The sequence below is a fragment of the Taudactylus pleione genome, unplaced genomic scaffold (genome assembly GCF_031769625.1).
Source record: "Taudactylus pleione unplaced genomic scaffold, aTauple2 ptg000184l, whole genome shotgun sequence".
Lineage (NCBI taxonomy): Eukaryota > Metazoa > Chordata > Amphibia > Anura > Myobatrachidae > Taudactylus > Taudactylus pleione.
In genome coordinates this window covers 12,994,479-13,013,859 of record NW_028284586.1, presented here as the reverse complement: position 1 = coordinate 13,013,859, position 19,381 = coordinate 12,994,479, and the positions used below count along the sequence as shown (strand labels likewise).

At 43.0% G+C, this 19,381-nt stretch overlaps 1 protein-coding gene across 2 annotated transcripts in view; it reads left to right on the top strand.

The window, feature by feature from the left end:
* The window catches only part of ABCC1 (ATP binding cassette subfamily C member 1 (ABCC1 blood group)), an 86,349-nt gene extending 71,938 nt beyond the window's left edge, over positions 1 to 14,411 (top strand). For both annotated transcript variants that reach the window (XM_088476188.1, XM_088476187.1), the window contains 3 exons: positions 201 to 367; positions 8,907 to 9,101; positions 10,505 to 14,411. In XM_088476188.1, the coding sequence (XP_088332314.1) occupies positions 201 to 367; positions 8,907 to 9,101; positions 10,505 to 10,613 (471 nt within the window). In that variant the 3' untranslated portion in view covers positions 10,614 to 14,411. The remainder of the gene's footprint in view (positions 1 to 200; positions 368 to 8,906; positions 9,102 to 10,504) is intronic.
* Positions 14,412 to 19,381: the final 4,970 nt, after the last annotated feature.

Genomic DNA, 19,381 nt, shown 5'->3' with positions numbered 1-19,381 from the left:
CGCATCAACATATCGTATATGAAACTCCATGTTTCATTCTGAAAGTAAGCAGGTGTTAACATAGACTGTATCAGTAAAATATTGTGAGCCTAAACTGATCCAGTATTACTACACTCTATGCGGCAATTGTTAGCATTGTTTAGTGTCCCTGGGCTAAGGAACATTGCTACCTTTCAGGATAATGTTTTGTTCTTCTGCAGGACCCAGTCTTGTTTTCTGGATCACTTAGAATGAACCTTGACCCATTTGAAAAATACACAGATGAAGACATATGGACGTCTCTGGAGCTTGCTCATCTTAAAAACTTTGTTTCAGGTCTTCCTGATAAACTCAACCATGAGTGTGCTGAGGGTGGGGAAAATCTCAGGTGAGACTAACAATCTCTCTTTTCGTTAACAAACATAATTATAGTTTATGTTTAATCTACCTATTGAAACTCTACTACACCACTTAAATGTGGCTTATTTTTCATTATACTGACCATACTGTACTTTCCATTAATATTGCATTCATGCCTTATTGGATATCTGTTTTGTGAATTGGTTGCTATGCAAGGAAGAAAAATTTGTGTAATAGCAGCTCAGCAAGGAAATCTCAAGATAGCTCCATGGAGGGAACTGTGGTGTGTCCTGCAGGAGGGCCAAGACCGAGGACCAACTGGAGGTGAACAAGTAGTCTATCTCACAAAAGCTGGATCTTGCCAGCCAAAACATCAGGAGAGTCTTACAGTGCATCTGGAAAGTATTCTCAGCGCTTCACTTTTTCCACATTTTGTTATGTTACAGCCTTATTCCAAAATGGAATAAATTAATTTTTGTCCTCAAAATTCTACAAACAGTACCCCATAATGACTAAGTGTAAAAAGTTTTTTTTTTGTTTGATTGTTTTTTAGATTTTTGCAAATTTTATAATTAAAAAAAACTAAGAAATCACATGTACTGTACATAAGTATTCACAGCCTTTGACATGAAGCTCAAAATTGAGCTCAGGTGCATCCTGTTTCCACTGATCATCCTTGACATGTTCCTACAGCTTAATTGGAGTCCCCCTGTGGTAAATTCAGTTGATTGGACATGATTTTGAAAGGCATACACCTGTCTATACAAGGTCCCACACTTGACAGTGCATGTCAGAGCACAAACCAAGCATGAAGTCCAAGGAATTGTCTGTAGACCTCTGAGACAGGATTGTCTCGAGGCACAAATCTGGGGAAGGGTACAGAAAAATATCTGCTGCTTTGAAGGTCCCAATGAGCACAGTGGCCTCCATCATCCGTAAATGGAAGAAGTTCAGAACCACCTAGAGTTGGCCGGCCGTCTAAACTGAGCTATCGGGGGAGAAGGACCCTAGTCACGGAGGTGACCAAGAAGCCGATGGTCACTCTGTCAGAGCTACAGCATTCCTCTGTGGAGAGAGGAGAATCTTCCAGAAGGACAACCATCTCTGCAGCAATCCATCAATCAGGCCTGTATGGTAGAGTGGCCAGACGGAAGCCACTCCTTAGTTAAATGCTCATGGCAGCCTGCCTGGAGTTTGCCAAAATGCACCTGAAGGACTCTCAGACCATGAGAAACAAAATTCTCTGGTCTGATGAGACAAGATTGAACTCTTTGGCGTGAATGCCAGGCGTTATGTTTGGAGGAAACCAGCCACCGCTCATCACCAGGCCAATACCATCTCTACAGTGAAGCATGGTGGTGGCAGCATCATGCTGTGGGGATGTTTTTCAGCGGCAGGAACTGGGATAATAGTCAGGATAGAGGGAAAGATGAATGCAGCAATGTACAGAGACATCCTGGATGAAAACCAGCTCCAGGGCGCTCTTGACCTCAGACTGGGGTGACGGTTCATCTTTCAGCAGGACAACGACCCTAAGCACACAGCCAAGATATCAAAGTAGTGGCTTCAGGACAACTCTGTGAATGTCCTTGAGTGGCCCAGCCATAGCCCAGACTTGAATCCAATTGAACATCTCTGGAGAGATCTGAAAATGGCTGTGCACCGATGCTTCCCATCCAACCTGATGGAGCTTGAGAGGTGCTGCAAAGAGGAATGGGCGAAACTGCCCAAAGATAGGTGTGCCAAGCTTGTGGCATCATATTCAAGAGACTTGAGGCTGTAATTGCTGCCAAAGGTGCATCAACAAAGAATTGAGCAAAGGCTGTGAATACTTATGTACATGTGATTTCTTAGGTTTTTGTTGTTTTTTTTAATTAAATTTGCAAAAATCTCAAACTTATTACATGTCATTATGGGGTATTGTGTGTAGAAGTTTGAGGACAAAAATTTATTGATTCCATTTTGGAATAAGGCTGTAATATAAACATGTGGAAAAGTGAAGCGTTGTGAATACTTTCCGGATGCACTGTATGTTTGAGAGGGATGTAGTTATGCGGCCACCAGTCTCAATCCCAACAGCGTAATCCCGGCAAGGGACTTAACATAGGCATCGAAATACCAACTCCAATGTTAATCCCAATGCTGAGGACGCCGGACCGATCATCCTCTCTGCCGGGTAAGTATACACTTAGACCGTGGATGGGGAGGGCTAGGTTTAGAGACCCCCTGGGGGTTAGGCACCCCCCCTGGGGAATTTTAGGGTTAGGAACCCCCCCCCCCCCGGGAGGGTTAGGTTTAGGGTGTGTGGAGGGTGGATTAGGTTTAGGCGCCCATGGGGGGAGGTTAGGGTTAGGCACTAGGGAGGGAGGTTAGGGTTAGGCACCATTAAGGGGGGGAGAGGGGAGGGATACTTACCACCGGGCGTCGGGATCTTCACCTGGCGGCCTGTCACCATTTGAGAGACCAAGAAAGACCTTATTCTGCTATATGAGCCACTTAAAGACGAGTGTGGATCCACCACATTGAAAATTGGAATTGTCCGACTTTTTAGAGAGGTACACTCCCTATGGAGCTAGACTTGTTTTATGTAAGACCAGGTTATTTTGCTTTATGGCTGCATCTTGAAAGCTAATTCACATTTGAAAGACATAATTATCTTGTGGCAATCCATGTTTCTTCATCAGGGTCCACAGGGAGACATTGGGCTGTAGGTGGGACCTGGAGGACCGGACACCAACAGCAAAGCTTTTCAATCTCAGGATGCTCAGGTCCTTCCCCCCCCTATACCTTGCCCACAGTCTGAGGGCACTTCATTTTTGCTGGTGTCCGGCCGGAGCTGGACCACCATTATAACAGGGCTGCATTAAGTAGCACAAACTTTAAATTTATTATTTAATTTACTTTTTGGTTTTTTACCAAACTGGCGAGCAGCACCAGACTGTCCTCTGGACGTCTGTGCTGCCGCCCCATCACCCCTCTGCGGCGCCGTGTCACCAAGCCTAAGCTAGGTACTCCCGGCTGGACTCCGATGGGTACTAGCTAGCAGGCTGGCCGGACCCCAGACTGCAGCCCGGAATCCGGAGGACAGGTAAGGTGGAACCCCATTCGCAGGGACCCGCATCTTAGTGCAGTCCTGCCTCTGGTCTCAGGAGATAATAGACCGGAGGCGCTGATGTGGACAATGGCTCGCCCACTACTCCACTAGACCACTGGGGCATAACATTACTGGCGCAGAGGCATATTATAAAGGCCAGGGGACCCAGTGGTTAACGTCCGCAAGGGGATAAGGCGCTCTCTCTGCAGCCCCACCCCATATGCCGCTCCTCCCTCACCCTCCGCCCCCTCAGAGACGCGCAGCAGCCATTTTAGGCAAGCAGGTCTCCGGGAAATGCTGGGTCCAGTCTCCCTGTATACCTCTCCCACGGGACAGGTTATATCCTAGCAGCCACTGTGGTCTGTGTAGTTGATTTTAGTGCCCATTGCAGACATGTAATGTTTTTTTCTATGTTTGTATGTGACTTTTGCTAGCACTAATCTCTATTTTCTATACTGTCAGTTTATACCTGTCCCTTTTTTTCTACTAAGTTATTGGGGGCTCATTGTACCTCACATCTGCTATTTAAGTGTGAGGACTATCACATACTATACAGCGTGGTTGCACACTACACTGTGCCATATATAGCACGGATGCACACTACATTGTGCCATATTACACATACTACAAGGTGTTCACTGCACTGTATCATACTGTGTATTCTATTATTCTTGTGACTGTCTGGCATAGGAAAGAATAACAAGCAACCTGATGCTGCTCCTCCTACTCTGATATCTTGTAAGTCCTGCTCTGCGGGCTTAGCCACAGAGGACCTTATTCAGGATGGTCTCTGTATTAATTGTTACACAGCTACAGGTCCATCAGCCTTGGTGTGTCTCCCTCAGGACCCACCATGGGCTGCCTTTTCACAAATGCTGGCAAAACTTGGGGACCCCAGTAGCAGTCCCGTGGTAGCTCCCCATATGGGATGGCCACAGCAGGTACCCCCTGCAAATCCTTTGCCTCCCCCATGGATAAGACGTACTGTCTACCTCAGTACAGAGTTTGGCTAATACCTCCTATGGTTTTTCAGCAAATACTGCAAAAAGATAAACCTTTATCCATCAAGACTACTAAACGTACTAGGATATATCTTCTCAATCCACACAGTTATCTGATTCTGAGATATCATCTGGGGAGGCAGAAGATGCAGATCTCTCTCACTCGGACTCCGTCTCAGGAGAAGAGGAGCCACCCTCCTCCTAAATATACCTGCTCTTGTGAGAGCTGTTAAAACTATTCTACAAATAGAAGAGGATGAACCCACTCCTTGGAAAAAACATCCATGTTTTACCACAGTTTCCTCACTCTGACCAGCTATCTGATCACATGAGTGAAGCTTGGAATATGCCTGGTAAAAGGTTTCAAGTTCCAAAATGGTTCAGTTTCTTTTAATCGCTTCCAGCTACTGAATGGGGAGGTGGAGTCTCCTGTAAAATGTCTGGTTTAAAATTGCCACCTTGCCCATTAATACTGCAACCTCCTTGAAGGAGACCACAGATAAACATATAGAAGCTTGTCATAAATCTATATACTCTCTTACAGGAGCTATTACTCGTTCTGCTAGAGCTACAGCCTGGGTGACAAAAGCCATTGAGAGTTGGGCAGAGGCCCTAGAAGAGACTTTTCCCCCTGATGCTTCGAGGGGACAGCTGTCCTACATTTCTCACATTAGAGATGCAGCCGCCTGCTTAGGTGAACCAGCTATGGATACGGCTCTCCTGGCCTCCAGGCTATCTGCTACTTCGGTAGTGGCCAGCCAAATTCTTTGGCTATGTTCCTGGAAAGCAGATTCAGAATCAAAACAGGCTCGACAGTCTCTGCCTTATGCAGAAGACATCCTATTTTGTCCAGAATTGGATAAAATTGTGACTACTTTGGAGACTAACAAGACGGCGTTCTTGCCCTCTGCATATATTACAAAGCCGCGGACGTCATCCTTTTTCGGTCATTCGCCCTCAAGACAAAGCCAAGGGTCACTCCTTTCCACGGCAACAGACATCAGCCAAGGCCTACAAGCCTAGGGCCAAACAAGCTTGGGCCACTAGATGTCCACCTGCCAAGTCTGAGGACAAGCTGGCAGCCTGACTGGGTGGGCCTCTCTTAAGGTGGGAGGCCGACTTCTTCAATTCTCCCAAATTTGGCATCAAACCACGTCAGATGCCTGGGTAAGAGAAGTGGTCTCCCACGCATACACCCTCTCCTTCCTGAGGCGACCCTCCCCCAACAATTTTTTTGCACAGGACCTCCATCAGACTCAACAAAGGCCCTGCTGCTCCAAAAAAGTCATTCAGACCTTGCTGAAATTAGGAGTAATAATTTGAGTCCCCTCCTCAAAATGGGACAAGGGCTATTATTCTACCCTTTTCTTAGTTCAGAAGCCCAATGGATCTCATCGGCCTATCCTCAACCTCAAGTCTCTGAACAAATTTATCAGGTTGCCCAGGTTTCGTATGGAGTCTAGAGATTTTATGGAATCCCTAGACATTCAGGACGCTTGCCTACATGTATCTTTAGCACCTTCTCATCAACAATATCTCCTTTTTTGCTACACTGCAGCAACATTACCAATTCCAGGTTCTGCCGTTTGACCTCTCAACGGTCCCTATGGTCTTTACCAAGATCAAGGCAGTTATGGTGGCCTCTCTTCGTCGTCAAGGGATCAAGCTGCTCTCATACTTGGACGATCTCTTGCTGTTGGCAAGCTCCCCAGAGACTCTTCACAGCCATCTGCAGGTAACCATTGCCTTTCTACAAATGCATGGTTGGCTGATCAACTGGAAAAAGTCCTCCCTGACACCCTCTCAAAGGATGTTACATTTGGGAGCCCTCCTGGACTCTCGAGTTCAGAGAATCTTCCTAACGGTGGACAAGATTTCAGCACTACAGCACAGACTACACAGACTGCTTCACAATCGCAGAGTGTCGTTTCAGTCTGCAATGAAGGCCTTGGGATCAATGGTGTCCACCTTCGACATGGTGTAGTTTGCCCAGTTTTACTTCAGGCCCCTCCAACACCTGATCCTCTCCAGGTGGAACGGGCTACCCCATCTGCTCAAATCCCAGACAGTGAGCCTCCCCCCAGAAGTTCGCCTGTCCCTAGCCTGGTGCCTACAGACTTCCCATTTGAACCAGGGTCGTCCCTTTTGTATCCCGGACTGGGCTTTCCTCACCACGAACTCAAGTATCCGAAGGTGCGGCGCAGTTACCGGCCAGCACCCCTTCCAGTGCCGATGGTCCCCAGTCGAGGCATTGTTGCTAATCAACATCCTGGAACTTCGAGCCATCTACAGAGCTCTCACTCTGGCTCAGAATATTCAGAAAAACAGGCCAGTACAAGTACAGTCCAACAACGCCATGGCTGTGGCCTACCTAAATCACCAAGGGAGCACTTGAAGTCAGTCAGCAATGACAGAAGTGTCCTGCATTCTCACTTGGGCTGAACGCAGTCTCCCTGCCATCTCCGCAGTGTTCATCCCGGGAATTCTCAATTTGGAGGCGGATTTCCTCAGCCGTCACGACATGCATGCAGGAGAATGGTCTCTACATCCAGAAGTCTTTCAGCTTCTAGTGGACAAATGGAGTCTTGTGGAGGTGGATCTCATGGCCTCCAGACACAAGAACAAACTTCCAATTTATGGAGCCAGAACAAAGGATCCCGATGCGGCCTTCATAGATGCATTGTCAGTGAAATGGAACTTCCATTTAGCATATCTCTTCCCTCTAATATCCCTGCTTCATCGAGTGCTTTGAAAGTTCCGACAGGAGGGAGGCACAGTCATGTTAATAGCTCCAGCCTGGCCCAGACATCACTGGTGCTCTGATCTTCAAAGGCTCTCCATAGACGTTCTTCTTCAGCTTCCTCAACAAGTAGACCTGTTGTCTCAGGGTCCATGTCTATATCCGGAACTAGCCCATCTGTCTTTAACGGCTTGGCTCTTGAGACATCCATCCTAATGGGTTTTTCCAGCTCTGTGGTCCAGACCATGCTAAAAGCACGTAAACCAGCCTCAGCCAGGATTTACCACATCCATATTTCCAATGGTGTGCTCCAAGAAACTATGACACTCAGGTCTTTAAGGTTTCTAGAATTCTTGCCATTGTTTAAGGTGGATTGGATCTAGGCCTCCGCCTAGCATCTCTGAAAGTGCAGGTCTCAGCTTTGTCTATCTGGTTTCAGCGCAGAATTGCTCCTATACCGGATGTTCATACCTTCATGCAGGGTGTTCTACGAATACAACCTCCCTTTGTCCCTCCTGTGGCTCCATGGGATTTGTCAGTGGTGCTCTAAGCACTTCAGGAACCTCCATTTGAACCCCTGGAATCAGTGGATGTCAAATGGCTCACTGCTAAGACTCTGTTTCTTCTGGCTGTAGCATCTGCCCATACTGTATCTGATTTAGGGGAGCTTTCATGTCGCTACCCCTTTTTGATATTTCATCAGGATAGGGCTGTTCTTCAAACATGCCCGTCTTCCTTCCGAAGGTGGTTTCTCGCTTCCACCTCAATGAGGAAATTGTGGTTTCTGACTTTAATTCACCAGACCTCTCGGCAGGTGAGGCCTCTTTGGATGTGGTCCGTGCTCTAAAGATCTACGTGGACCGTACTGCTTCCATCCGGAAAGTGGACTCCCTCTTTGTTTGTTAGCTGGCCATCTCTTCTTGTGGAAAACATATAGGACAGACTCTGGCCAGATGGATTCGCATGACTAGCACACAGGCTTATACGCAGACGGGCTTTCCTATGCCGACTACAGTTTCTGCTTATTCTACTCACTCTGTGGGTGGGCAGTCCTGCGTGGCACCTCAGCTGAATGGCTATGCAACGCAGCCACCTGGTCTTCTGTCAACACCTTTCTTAGGTTTTATGCCTTTGATACATTTGCCTCTCGGGATGCTTCCTTCGGACGTAGGGCTCTCCTATCAGCTCAGGAGCGGTCCTGCCCTTGAACAACTGCTTTGGGACATCCCCAATGTCTCCCTGTGGAGCCCTATGGACCCTGAAGAAGAAAATGAGTTATGATAAAACTTACCTTGGTTAACTCTTTCTTCGAAGTCCATAGGGTCCACAGGGCACCCGCCCTGACGCTCCTAGCTTCTATGGGTTTTCTTCTCCTGATCACTTGTTTCCTTCTCTGTGTGAGAGTGAGATTCCTCAGTGTAACAGTCTTCATTCTCTCCTATCCTGCTCCTGCCTTGGGCTTGTTAACAAAACTGAAGTGCCCTCAGGCTATGGGCGAGGTATAGAGGGAAGAACTGGAGCACCCTGGGATTGAAAAGCTTTGCTGTTGGTGTCCGCTCCTCCGGGTGCCACCTACACCCCAACTGTCTCCCTGTGGGCCCTATGGACTTCAAGAAAGAGAGTTAACCAAGGTAAGTTTTACCATAACTCTAATTTATTTTACACAACTTCTAATATACATGCATTTGTCCCTGTAAACAAGAGAAGTTAACTTAATTTTTTTATTTTACAGCATTGGCCAACGTCAACTGGTGTGCCTGGCAAGAGCCCTACTTCGTAAAACAAAGATCTTGGTGCTAGATGAAGCCACGGCAGCTGTTGACCTAGAAACTGATGGTCTTATTCAGTCAACGATCAGGAAAGAATTTGAAGATTGTACTGTTATAACGATCGCTCACCGACTCAATACGATCATGGATTACACAAAGTAATTGTACTCTTGTTTTGTTTAAAGAAGATCATCATTGATAGCAATTTTGGTTTCATTCAGAAGTATTTAAAAGACCTTCGTATAAATGCACAATACACTTTTTGTATGCACAGTAACATAAATTATGTCTTGTTCTCTTATGTCATTGTTTATGTGTGAGCTCTAATGTCATCGCTACAGTGTTTATTAAGAAATATGTCTCATAGTCTGCTGTAGGTTAATTGAAGCCACCTCAGATTTCTTTGACTGTGGCTTAAAGCTTTATACTTGTATGTGGTCACAGAACAGTTTGGTGAGTTTTATATATGCTTAATAGTTATTTAACCGTGTTCAAACCTATAGTTCAATTCTTTACTTAATGTCTAGTCCAGTGATTCCCAAACTGTGTGCCGTGGCACCCTGGGGTGCCTTGGGACAGTTGCAGGGGTGCCTCAGGTTGGTGGTCCAGCACCAAATCAAATTATTTATGGTCAATGTAATGTAAATATGTGGACAAACAGATGCGCAAACCTGCCCAAGACCACATAACTCAACCTGAGGATGACCGGTAAGTGCAATTTTCTTAATAATTTTTTTCTCAATAACAGACTTTTGGCTTAGGGTTGCGATGAAAACAATGTTGAAACTCTAGGGTGCCGCGATTCAAAAAAGTTTGGGAACCACTGGTCTAGCCACTTTAGAGTATTCAAAGCTGACTAATAACTATACTGTATGTTGCTGCATTTGTGTACGTTGTTGGTAAATTGCTTCCAGTGTATTATTCTTTTGTCCTATTATGCTAGTTGAGAAAGTCTACATTATAGTCCAAAATATCAAAGTCAATATAGAATAAATGTACGTTGCATTTACCATAATGAATGTAACGGCAAAATGTATTAATTGCCAAAATTAGAATAGCGACATAATGCAAACTGCTCATTTCTGGCCTTGATGGTTTCAATGGTATTGATGACCTGAAAACCTTATTTCAGAATGCAGTGTGTTTGGTTTAATAGTCCTTTACACAGGATGTAGTCAGGATCCTGACTGTCACAATCCCGACCGCAGCATCCTGACTGTCGCAATCCCGACAGATTGCGACGTTGAGTATTAGGGTAGGCTGCGGGAGGGGTGAGTTAGGGTAAGGATTGTGGTCTGGATTTTGACAGTTGGTATGCTGCTTTCAGTATTGACCATTTGCTTCCTGACCGTCAGGATCCCTTACACAACCCCTTTACACATACTAATTGTAGTGCATGTTATTACGTATGCTTATTGCGTTTCAGCCACTTTAATCACCAATTAAATTATATACATTACATATATAAAATCAGTCTGTAACCTAATAGCTAATTGACAGAGCATTATATATTGAAAATGTTTTAACAGTCTGTCATTGTTGGTTTTACTTTTTTTTTTAGGGTGATGGTTCTGGATAAAGGCCAGATTGTGGAGTTTGACTCTCCCAGTAACCTCCTTCAGAAGAAAAGTGTTTTCTACAGCATGGCCAAAGATTCTGGATTAGTGTGATAGCGTGTTGTATTATACTGTTGCGTTTTTTTTCTTGAAAGATCACTCCTGAAAAGGCTGCCTATTAACTAGGCGTTATACTGGACTGTTAATGAAGTACTGTTTCCACCAGACATATGCAAAGATAACTGACGCAGAATGCAGTTTCTATTCTTTTTAAATTATATTTTTCTTCTCTTTGACTGGAATTTTCTCTTCCCATAGTAATCTAAAACCCAGATACTCCATAAACTCCTAGTTTGGGGGCTATACATTATATTGCAAGTTAAGTCATGGCATGCAGTAGTAGAATTGTTAGCTCATTTTGGCTATAATTGTACAGTTACAGTATAACAAAAAGTGAGATGTGCTTGATCTTGGCAACTATTTTTGTGGCTGGAATGTAGATCTCTCCATTCTCATTAGCCAAGCCTATTCCGAGCTAATCTGGCCGCACCATCCATTCCAAACTTGGTATGTTTTGTGAGTAGATTCTAGGAATAAATATTGGGAAATCTCATGATCTAAGACGGGCTTTCAAAAAGTTTTTGGGTGAAATTTAGGAAGCATTTTTTATGCTTTAGAATTTTTTCAGCATGTTAAAGGATCGAGCCTATAGTCTGTTTATTGTCAATTATTTTATAGCTGTACAAAAACGTTAGTTATGTATGAGGTAAGTAGTATTATAGGTGTTCTTGACACAAATTATATTACTGTTTTTGATTGAATTATGGAAGAGAAAATGGATTTTTTTTTTTCTCCTAAATTTATCGTTCCAAAACCGGCTCATACCTTTATGCTGTAGGCCAGGCCTTACACTTCACACACAGACAAATGCACATTTAGAAGATCGGTTAGTGGAAATGACAAACCTTTGCACACTTGTGGTGGCAGCATGATACGTCGGGTTGCGGAATTTGCAGTGTCTCATGCAGTTATTTCATGGGCATTACATCTATCCAATGAGAATTCTGCAATGCCGTTCACCCAAAGTCTCAGGAAAATACATTTTTACTAAAAAAAAATACTGTGTACAACTTAGTTTTCACCTTTATTTATTTAACACACAAATATAAAATCTGTATATTTTAATTCTGAAGGAAGAAAATATTTTTGTTGGTATCTGGAAAACAGCTACAATTTTCTACTTAAAATTCTAAAAGTTCAATATTTTTGGTGTTAATACTATCAGGCCTATTAAAAAAATTAAAAAGTCCCCTTATTTTGGATGTACATTTTTACATTAAAGTGTACACGTTGTCCAAACACAGTGGTGGCAGACCATTTTCTTAGTATGAGTAAATATTCAAGAGGATGCATCCTATGTATTTGTTAGAGAACAGAGACATTCTGTGCCCCATGTCACAAAGTTTGGTTAGTTGCCCCAGACGCCCGAGACAGAAGGCCAAAAACATGTGGCAGTCTGTGGGCTTAATGAAGCAAATGAAGAAGAATTGCATTCATCTTGGTCCTGTCCCATGCTGCGCAAAAACACGATTCACAGTGCCACAGCCTCACACCTCCCCTGGCACCCCCCTCCAGCATGTCATGGGGGGCTCTGTTAAAAAGGTCAGCAAAATATGTGTAATGTCGCTAGCAAATTCCTAGGCTGCCTTCTCCATGATATTTTTATTCCATAAAATATCTGCCACCACAGTGCGTATGCTATGTGCGCTCTGTATATATCAGCTCTGTACATTTCTGCTTCTTTTGTAATATAGAAAATTGCTCCCCTATGTTTTCCTGCATCTGCTGTTTGTTTCACTGAAACCTAAACCTATGTTGTGTGTTAACTTATATTCTTATTTAAAACATTTGAACTTGTATGTCCTGTTACAGCTGCATATTTAATTTATTCTTTATTTTTGGTCACTTTATTATTCTTGTACATGCCGAATTTCTGATTTTTAACAATATCTGGGTGAAAATGAACCAACCTATAAATGTATTGCATCTGTCCCGCTAAGCAATATTCTGTCAACCTTATAATGGAGTGGGTTATTTTCTTGAATGCTGACACTCAGGCTTTTCATTTTTGCTACCAAGTAGCATTGCACTTATACTGGTATATAATAAAGAAAGAGAAAAATATATATATATTTACACAACTATATCAAAAGTATTTCAAGACACCAGCATACTCTAATAGTCTATTGTACTTTATAGATTACTTTTTATTGGTTCACTAAACGGCAGAAGAATTAAATCTTTGTTTCTTTGAATAATAAAAGGGAATTTATTGAAATACAAATGCAGCAGCACCTTAAGTGTACCTGCTGCATACACATGGTACAGGCAGCCATATTGTGCCAAATTGCCATTGTCCATTACTAGGAACTGGACACCTCACGAGATGGCTCATGCCTCAGTAGTGATGGTAGTTCTTAATAAAGTGATATTTTATTTGCTTTTGATTATTTATTTTGTCCATGAATGTGGCTGCCTCCACTATTTGTAGGCTACAGGTTGACAACACTGCATGTGGGTATGTCTCCAGAATTGACATGTCAAGCGCACCTATTGAATACAAACAAAGGTTTGCTCAGGGGCTTATGAAGGTTTACACATCTAGGCTTCAAAATGGGTGAAGACATGACTATATTTATTTCAACACAAACCCAAACCAGAGGAAAATAAATCCTTATAATAAATATATTGAATTTGGTCACACATGTTGCCCCAATGAGGCTGCCAATTCCGTGTTCTAACTACTATTGGATTGATGTTACAGCTACATGCAGGGTTCTTATGTGGGATTGTGAAATCCCCTTTTGCAGCTGGACATTGCAGATCTTTAACCAGGAAATCTTTGCTTCAGTGGATACATAACTAGTGGGGACAGAATTCCTCTTTTTTAAAGGTTAACTTTGCTTAAAGAAGCAAATGTAATCCTACAATGGCATGTAAGCAGATCTAGTAGTCTGTATATATTCTAGTGTAATGACTGATAATAGCGGCAATTCCCCAGATCACAGCATTTCACAGATCAATAATTCTACTGCTTGTTTTGTCCAGCTCCAGTCATGTGCAGGATCATATTTAATATAGCTGATTTATCTGTCGTATCTAGCTCCTTTTACTTTGTGTCAGAACTTGAAAAGCCTTGAGGCCTTTTATTTGCCGGAGAACAATGAGAGCGCTCCTTCTGGACGCCTCATGCATTAGCATTTTCTGGAATTGTTTTCCATACACTTGTGGGAGCTTCACTGCCTGCAAAACAATGCTTTATAATCTACTGCTTTAATGATAAAACCAGCCGAACGGTGCTATTTAACTCTTATATCTCATTAGCAGGAACTTAAATGAATGTCAATTGCGTCTGGTCAGTAACGCAGTTTCATACAAGTCGCAACACTCCAGTTGTAGCTGGACTACAGTTGTTATCATTCTCAATCATTCAGAGGTTGGAGAATGTAGTTTTAAACTGGATTCTGGGGTTTAACCCTGCAATGGGAAATTCAAATCAGCATGCTCTCTTGCTGAATAGCTTAAACCAGGCCAGTGGTTTTCAGGTGTGGCTGAACTGTCATTTATTTTAAGTTTGGACATGAAATGGCATATATTACCTCTGTTAGAGAAATATCTGTTAGGTTACAACTATTTATTTTTTTGGTAAGTTATAATCTTTAGTTTTACAGAATGCTATTTTCTTTGGAAAAAAATGTTTTTGTAACAATATAAGATTTGTAAAGCATTTAATATTGAAAAATCATTGTTCTGCTTGTCTTTATATGTGTATTCTTAAAATAAAAATGTGTTTTGTTGTAAGAACATGCTGTGAATTGGCTTGGACAAAATATATGTACTTTTGATATAGTACATGGCTTGGTTTGATTTTTTTTTTTATAGTAAACTTTATTTACTTGGACGTGGTTCATCATTTACGTGCTGAATGTGATTTAGTGGTGAGATGAGTGAGCATTTCAAAATGCAATTGTTTGGCAATTCACATATTTTCTTATATGGGGGGGAATTCAATTAAAAGCTGATATTTACCACGGGCTAATTGATTACCCAGGGATATCCAGTTAGCCCCGAAGTCAGCCCGCAGCACTGCACTTAACGCATATTTATTTTTGGGTCTGGGCAGACCTGAAAAGATGTACGCAATAATTAGCCTGTTATCGTGTGCAAACAGTGGGTTCCTGGAATCTATGTGTTAACGTACGATAGCAGATCATCTATTGGGCGGTGAAGGGCTGTAATTGAATAGCCACTGGCATTAAAGCCTGAGGATACCACCTCTTTTAACGATAAATTATTGGGGCTTATTAGATTTTTCCCTTGGTATTCTATAAAAAAATCTACCTGTATATTATGCTTGTTCTTTGTTTGCATGGATACTTGCAGGGGAATTCAATTGTTTGTTCGCTCCCAATCTCCTGTCTAAAGTGATAGGGCAGTCAGTATTCAATTGTTTTGGGCTCCAATCACTTCTCGCGTATGTTACGCCCAAATGCACCGGGTTTAGACACATAAAGTAACTAAACCCACCTAAACTATTGGGTGCGATGTCAAATGCTGTTTGGGCACCCAAAAGCTGGACTATTTCTGCTTGCCACCTCAGGAGGGTACAAGCAAAAATAATGGGTGCCTGCAGCACTTACGACCGATCAGCACAACAATTTGAATAGCTCCTTTGGGCACTCAAAAAAAATTGAATTCCCCCCGTAGTTTTAGTAATTGTTTTGTTTTAAAGTATTTCCTCATTTTGTCTGCTGTTTTTGCCTAATACTAGACTAGTGCTGTGGTTCTCACCATATATTGTCTGTACACAAAGGTTACTGAGTGTAAAATCAGGCTGATGTATTGAATTCAATACTCTGTGGAAATACTTCTGTTCATAAAGTAACACACATTTCTGAAAATGCAAGAGGTTTGCATAAAATAAACTCTAGTAGTAGAAGGTGGAGTAGTAGTATAAAAAATAAACATTGCCCTACCATTGTACTGTCTAGGGGGTGTGTAACAGGGTTTGGTACAGATGCAAGCACTCAGAGTCCCGATAGTCAGAATCCCGACGCCAGCATCCCAACAGGGTTAGGATACTGACACCTGTCAGTCATTGTCCTAACCCTCCCTTCCTGGTGCCTAAATCCTCCCTTCCTGATGCCTAGATCTCCCCCCTCCCCAGTGCCTAACGCTAATTCTCCCCCTTACCCCGCTATTTACCTTCTGGATGTTGGCGGTCGGGATGCTGGTGCCGGGATGCTGATGCCGGAAATCCCCGCTGTCGGTATTATGACTGCATCCCGTGTAACCTTCTGTTTATTTAAAGAAATTGTGCTTTGCTAAATATATTATATCTGGATGGATCAAGGGATTTATTTGTTTCCCATGATTTTAACATTTATACATACATGAGGTTCCTGCTCAGAAAGCTTAGGTATAGGAAGAGGGATGGGAGAAACCAGTAAATTCTTAACAGATTAAAATCTAGTTTATTCTGCATTGGAGCACAGATGAGGGTGTTCCAGTAGTCTTGCAGGAGTATGGTCGGCACTTGCACTATATTATTGCACTATATTATTGTTTAACAGACAGGTGCGAGATTTGTTTACTCTAAAGAAGGCAGGAAGTGGTAAGGGACAATGATCGTGTAAAATCCGTTGTTAGCCCTAAACCACAGTTTTAGGGAACTTAAGAAATTGGAATGTTATCTGTCAAATGTTCCTTTATGTCTGTCAGAGGATCAGTTTTAGAAGCCAGTTCAGCTTTAAACAGCAAAAGCACATGAAAGGAGGCTCCAGTATTTCCTAGATATAATATATAGAGACATAGTGTGGGTAGGAGCACTGAGGGGAGGGGGTAGCGGGTACAAAGTGTCTGGACCATGTTGTGTGTATAATTCATTGGAACCAAGTCAGCCCACACAGCACTTGGAGCAACCGTGAATATTCACAGTATCATGTAAATAAAACGTTTAATGTCTATCAAGCCTATTGTCCCTCAGTAGTGGGAACCAAGAATTTGCTCCCATCGGTTACCGACCTTCCTCTTTAGACCCCAACGTGTTGAATGAATAGTGGCAGAAATCAAATATGATAAACCTGGCAGTATACTGCAGTAGGTAATATAGAAGCCTGGCAGTATACTGTAGTAGGTAATATAGAAACCTGGCAGTATACTGCAGAAGGTAATATAGAAACCTGGCAGTATACTGTAGTAGGTAATATAGAAACCTGGCAGTATACTGTAGTAGGTAATATAGAAACCTGGCAGTATACTGTAGTAGGTAATATAGAAACCTGGCAGTATACTGCAGAAGGTAATATAGAAACCTGGCAGTATACTGTAGTAGGTAATATAGAAGCTTGGCAGTATACTGCAGTAGGTAATATAGAAACCTGGCAGTATACTGCAGTAGGTAATATAGAAGCCTGGCAGTATACTGCAGTAGGTAATATAGAAGCCTGGCAGTATACTGCAGAAGGTAATATAGAAAGTATGTTCCAAAAAACTAAATATATATCTCAGTACAGGACAAATTACTGTGATGTCTGTTCCTTCAGGGCTATGGTCTGCTCTCTATGTGTATCTAGGTTTTGGTGATGTCATACCTCACATTGGGCTGTCCTGTTCTCTCCATAGTGTGGAGTTTGTTAGGCTGGAACATGGCTGATCTTCCTCTAACAGGATATTTTATTATAAGCTGGGTAATTAGGTCTATGCTGGCTGATGTATGTTGTCTTCTGTTTTGATATGACTGTGCTATAAGAGGCTACTTATGCTTCCTTTTTGCATAGGGTCACTGTGTGGTTTGCCCTGATTAAGGGATCATTGGGGCACTATAGTTTTCTTACCTGCTCATATATACCCCCTATTACTGGATGTATACTAGTGGGCTTCCTGCTCATTCCTCTGGTTTGTACAGTCTCCCAAGTGGTGCTGTTAATTTGTATGTTTATTTTCTAATGAGTGCTCATGTGTACAAGTATTTAGGGTTCTTCATATGCAGTTTCCCTCAGGAACTATTCTGGGGGCGTGATGTTCCAGTAAGTAAGTTTTATCTTTTTCAGATCCTCTTAGATAAAATGTTGAGGAGTACAGTACAGTATATATGCCCTACTGGCCAGCTGTCATACACACAAGGACAGTGATCGCCCATTAGGATCAAAATTCCTTTCATTTGAATGCTGCTGTCCAGTGCTTTGCTTGTTGCTCTTCTGTCTTGTAATATGCTCCCGTTTAACACGGCCCTGTAAATGTTTAGTTGTACCTTAAGCAATAATTCTTTTGATAAAAATTTGATTCAAAACAAACAAAAATGACCAAATGGCATTGCAACCTATGTTCTTCAAATAGCCCAAATAAGGCTTATTCTGCGAACCACCATATGTCAATTGTAAAATACGGTGAAATATGCTGGTGATAAAATGAAATGTTAATAAATAATAACGTCCTAGCCGCAGTGGAAGATTAATATAGAAACATGGAGGGGGATGGGGGTACATAGAGACTGTAACATGCCTAACCATTTTATTTTAATAACATGATATGTAAATCTATTGAAAATTAGTTTTGGTTTTTAGCAGTCGGTATTTTCAACTTTTTTTCTATTTTAACTGATTGGAATTTTGAATGATTTTTTTATTTATCAAAGTTGAGGACTCTGCCGTGTTCTATACTGATGGCAAATACTGTACTTTTTCAGGCTTTTGGATTTTTGTGTTCCCGAGGATGACTGTAGGGCTGGTTCAGTAGTGGTGCTAGCGTGCAGGAAACTGGACAGGCGTATGTAGCGCTTATGCATTAGGTGAGGCTGGTAACTGTAGTTGAAGTTTGTGGCGGGTTCTAAACCCTAGCGGTTTGGTGGCGATTTTGCTATCCGCTGATTTACTAAGGCCAAAGCCACTTCAAAACTGCCGTCAAAACATATTTTAGAATAGAATATGACAGGGCTAGGGCTAAAATTACTAGTCTAGTCAGTGGTTTGGGTGTCATTTAGAAACCGTGGTCAAACCACCAATAAACCGCCGGGGTTTAGAACTCGCCATCAAACTGCCACCAAACCGCCGGTGTTTAGAACCTGCTGCTTAGTAAATTTTTCCCTAAAGCTGGAATCTAGGTTGATTACCGGACTGGAGTACCAGATTAGACACGGTATATTCAGATACCGGGCTGGGACCGGCTATGCTCTGGGTGCTGGGCTGGGACCGGCTATGCTCTGGGTGCTGAGCTGGGACCGGCTATACTCTAGTGTTGGGCTGAGACTGTCTAGGCTCAGTTAACGGGCTGGGACCGGCTAATGTACATGGATGCCAGCCTGGGACCAGCAATGCTCTGGGTGTCTGGTTGGGACCAGCTTTGGTCAGGTACCGGGCTGTGACTGGCTATGCTGAGACAGTCTAGGCTCAGTTAGCGGGCTGGGACGTGCTACGCTGTGGGGGCTGGGCTGGGACCGGCTAATGTACACGGATGCCGAGCTGGGACCAGCTAGGCTCAATTTACCAGGCTGGGACCGAATAATACACATGGATGCTGGGCTGGCACCAGCTAGGCTCAATTACCGGACCGGGACCGGCTAATGTACACGGATACCAGCCTGGGACTGGCAATGCTGTGGATGCAGGGCTGGGACCGTATAGGCTCAGTTACCGGGCTGGGACCAGCTAGGCTCTATTAATGGGCTGAGACCGAGTAATGCACATGGATGCTGGGACCAGTTAATGCAAGAGTTAACCAAGCTGGAGCTGGTATTGCAGGAATAAACCAGGCTGGGACTGGTGCTGCAGGAGTTAACCAAGCTGGAACTGGTGTTGCAGGAGTTAATAGGATCAGGAACAGAT